General features: G+C 39.2%; 1 protein-coding gene across 2 annotated transcripts; it reads right to left on the minus strand.

Moving 5' to 3' along the window:
- Nucleotides 1–586: 586 nt before the first annotated feature.
- nme5 (NME/NM23 family member 5) lies at nucleotides 587–3,714 on the minus strand. 2 transcript variants are annotated; one of them, XM_031751067.2, is made up of 6 exons: nucleotides 3,658–3,714; nucleotides 3,358–3,496; nucleotides 1,629–1,834; nucleotides 1,107–1,207; nucleotides 880–998; nucleotides 587–784 (listed from the first exon to the last, which is right to left on the minus strand). In XM_031751067.2, the coding sequence occupies exons 2-6, from the start codon at nucleotides 3,481–3,483 to the stop codon at nucleotides 701–703; spliced, it is 636 nt and encodes a 211-aa protein (XP_031606927.2). In that variant the 5' UTR covers nucleotides 3,484–3,496; nucleotides 3,658–3,714; the 3' UTR covers nucleotides 587–700. The 2 variants fall into 2 exon arrangements, with proteins under 2 accessions (XP_031606927.2, XP_031606926.2); XM_031751066.2 differs by having other exon boundaries at nucleotides 3,358–3,687.
- Nucleotides 3,715–4,009: the final 295 nt, after the last annotated feature.

A 4,009-nucleotide genomic window follows, 5' to 3' on the forward strand; every position in this document is an offset into this window, starting at 1 on the left:
AAGTAACTCTCATATCCTTCCAACAAAGTCAAGTTCACTCACAATGAGACTTCTTTAAATATCTCAAGGTAAAAAATGACGTAAGATCACACGTAAATTACTTTGAAAGTGCAGCACCAGACACGCTAAAACCACTGCAACTCAATGGGAAGTAGACCTAGGCAGTCCCCCATTTTCAGAGGCTCGAAAGTAAGTGGACAAACTAACACAACTTTACTTATAAGAATTGTTCTTAATGCTTAGAAAGTGCTTTGAGAGTTCAAACCTTACTACAAGCAGTAAGAAAGTGCTTTCTTTCTTCTAGTAAGAAAGCTTAATTCAACCAAGCACCTTTTCTATGCCTAAACACTTTTGTTTGCTTTTAGTGAGCAAATAACCTACTCTACCTCCTGAGCCACAGCCATTTTTGATGTATTTAGTTAAAAGTTAAGAAGTTGTGTCTATATTTAAGTGATAAGAAGAATTTTAATTTTCATTCATCCATCCATTTTCCTAACCCAAATTCTGTGGCTTAGGTGAGAAGCGAAGTAGAACCTAGTCAGATCACCAGTCTATTGCTGATTTATGCCAGAAAGCAAACAGATGCTTACGACTGAAAATATGATTTATTTCATTATAGCGTTGAACAGATTCATTTCTTAGTCAAAAGGAAAGACATTAAACTCTGTGCTCGTTGCTCCTTTTTCCCACTGTTTGCCTCTCATTGGTCTTCTTCCACAACGACCGCTTCACATATTTGAGGTTGGTCTGGGTTGTTTTTGATGAGCCAGTCTGCGAGCCAAATCTGTCAGCAGCAAACATACAAGATACCAATCCACATGTTCACAAAGCTCTAAACAGCTGGCTAATGAGTGAACATGTGTAGCTTCTAATACTTACAATGGGGTTGAGTGGCTTGTTCATGCAGAGCTCAGTGAGCCCGCATAGCAGAACTGGGTTTATATACCTGCTCAGGTATTCTTCATTTTCTTCTCTTGAGGGTAAAGGTTCAATTATAGCTGCATAAAAAAGCACATAGGTCAAAGAATGAAAAGCATTCAAAACACTTGCATATGCACAAGATCTCTATGTATAGAATATTATTTGTGGGTGTGCAAATTACTTACAGTTTGGGAACATGAATTTGATCTCCTTTATAGCTGCTTGAAATGAATCGCTGCCATGAAGGGCATTTTGTAGCTCAGAAGTGCCATATTTTGCTCTAAGGCTGAAGAAAAGGACATCATTCTTTTTTTGTACATCTGTGTATGAGTTTTAACAGAGCCAACCTTTATTCCATACCTCTGATAAAAGTAATATACCAAGCCTTGATGATGGGTCTGTCAAAGGACACGGTGAACTAAAATTCTGAGGCTGAGATCCAGAATTACAATCAAACACTGTAAGTTATATACAAGTCGAATTTATAACAAATGCCATGTAAATAATACACATTATTACTGTTATTCATTTGTCTGAGTCCAAGGATGGGGCAGGTTTGCAGAGTAATATTCAAGTGCTTTTACACCAAAGTGTGAGCATGCTGCACAGTATATATTGTTTAATAATGTCGGCCTTTGATTTTCTTCTTTTCTATTTCAAAATCTAATCACAGCCCACTTTTCATTATCCCAAGGAATGACACTGACCACTCTGGATGGGTTTCTCTGGCCTTGGCACTGTTGACAGGTCCTATGATGGACTTCCAGTGGGCAATAGCATTGTCGCGTGCTAGCGTCAAGGCAATGATGGGGCCAGAGCTCATGAAGGCCGTCAAGCTGGGGAAGAAATGCTTTCCATACTCCTCTGCGTAGAAATCACTGCATTGCTCTGGACTTAGCTGCAGCTTCCGCTTCTAATGCAGGGATTAAATATTGGATATGGCAGAGAAAGCACATGGTGGTGAACACAGTCATGATTTATCTCTAACAACATTAGATAGATCAGATTAATTTCTGCAGGCTGGTATTCTGAGGCTATTTGCTATTTGCATATGCATACTACAATTGCTTTTACCATGTGCCAAAATGGTTTGTCCTGTCACATACTCTCACTAGTCACTTTATTAGGTACACCTGTTCAACTGCTTGTAAATGCAAATATTTAATCAGCCAATCACGTCACAGCAGCTCAATCCATTTAGGCATGTATGCATAGTCATAGATCTTCTGAAGTATAAATTGAGCATCAGAATGAGAAAAAAAGGCGACTTAAGTGACTCTGAAGGTGACATGATTGTTTGTGTCAGAGGGCGGAACTTAGTGTTTCAGAAACTGCTGATCTACTGGGATTTTCCTGCACAACCATTACAGTCAATTGACTTGAGAAGATAAAATATAGAAAAAGAGAAAATATTAGCAGTTCTCAGGGAGGTCAGAGGAAAATGGCCAGACTGCTACGAGCTGATAGGAAGGCAACAGTAACCACTGGTTACAACCAAGATATGCAGAAGAGCATCTCTGAATGTACAACACATTGAACCTGAAGCAGGTGGGCTACAACATCAGAAGACCACACCGGGTGCCTTGTGCCTTATAAGCCTCACTTTCTGCAGCGACACTTGGTAAGATCAGAACTTGGCATAAACAACACAAAAGCATGAATCCATCCTGCTTTGTATCTATGGTTTAGGATGGTGGTATTGTAATAGTGTGGGGTACATTTTCTTGGCACACTTTAGGTACCAGATGTACGATCGATTTATGACCACAATATACCCATCTTCTGATGGCTGCTTCCAGCAAGACAACGCGCCATGTCACAAAGCTAAAATCATCTCAAACTGGAATGTTTCCAACAACCATGCTATAAAACATTCAGGTACTTCTGAGAGAAAAGGGGATCCAGGTTTACTAGAAATAAAGTGCCCAGTGATTGCATTATCCACTATTGTTTGTTATTATTGTTGTTAAGTTATTGTCTTCCTCCCATCACCCCCAGCCAGTTGCATCAGATGTCTGCCCCTCCCTGAGTCTGATTCTGCTAGAGGTTTCTTCCTGTTAAAAGGTAGTTTTCCCCTCCCACTGTTGCCAAATGCTTGCTCAAAGAAGGACGTTTGATTGTAGCGTCTTTACCATACAGAATAAAACACCTTGAGGTTACTGCTGTTGAGAGCTGACGCTATATAAAATTGAATTGCTTTGGATATTAACGCCCCCTAGTGGAAAACCTTTGCGCTACTGATATCTGCAAAGGAAGCAAATCTATTACTTTTAAAATGGGCATTTATATGAATGAAGATATCACACTTCTTATAATAGAAAATAGATAAATTATTTCCTCAAAAATCCTCAGCTGGATTGCCTCGTTCCTGACACAACAAAGTTCACCCCACAGTTCTCATCTTGTAATTTACCAACGTAAGAAACTTTAACATACCTGCAGGATGGTGAAGCCCGACTTGAGGATAATACTCTCTACCTCCTCAGCTTTGTCGATGGCATCTGGTTTAATAATGGCCAGTGTTCTTTCCACATAAATACGACAAGGTGAACTTTCATCCATCTCCTCTCGTTCACTAACATTAAACCAGACAAACGCTTGTAACATTTATCTTTATGATAGTAATTTACTTAATATTAATAACAGCTGGCGATGAAGAGTTTGAGTAACCTCATTATAAAAATGTTTTTTAAAAGCCAAACTGCGATTACTCGTTCAATTAAACCACTGACCCACCTTCTGGATGTGTGTGTCTCTGTTGCTAGGATACACGTGTACGGGACCGCATGCAGGACAATTCTTACGATGTACAAACTCGCGAAATCAAAGGTTCAATAAATATTTGTCCCCCTTCCTCAAACAAGTATCAGTTTCTCTTAAATCTATTTAGTTATATAAAATCTTGCCAAATATATCAGGGTATATTAATAAACATGATGTGGGACATTATGTTATACCTCAGTGAAGAAACCTTTTCGTGGATATCTGTACTTGCATGCCCCCTTCTTGCGTGGCAATAACTATTAACAGTGTTATTCCAGCAGCAGATCTGATAATCAGACTTGTTTTCGTGACTCGCATGGATTTT

Source organism: Oreochromis aureus, linkage group 2 (genome assembly GCF_013358895.1).
Source record: "Oreochromis aureus strain Israel breed Guangdong linkage group 2, ZZ_aureus, whole genome shotgun sequence".
In the NCBI taxonomy this organism is placed as follows: Eukaryota; Metazoa; Chordata; class Actinopteri; order Cichliformes; family Cichlidae; genus Oreochromis; species Oreochromis aureus.

Bases quoted from the DNA above. Each gene is read 5' to 3' on its own strand.
- nme5 (XM_031751066.2), bottom strand. From the start codon at position 3,528: ATGTTACAAGCGTTTGTCTGGTTTAATGTTAGTGAACGAGAGGAGATG. The intron at 1,835-3,357 runs GTATGTTAAAGT...TCCCTGCATTAG, and splicing joins CGGGCTTCACCATCCTGCAG to AAGCGGAAGCTGCAGCTAAG. The intron at 1,208-1,628 runs GTCAGTGTCATT...CCTTTTCTTCAG, and splicing joins AGAGAAACCCATCCAGAGTG to CCTTAGAGCAAAATATGGCA.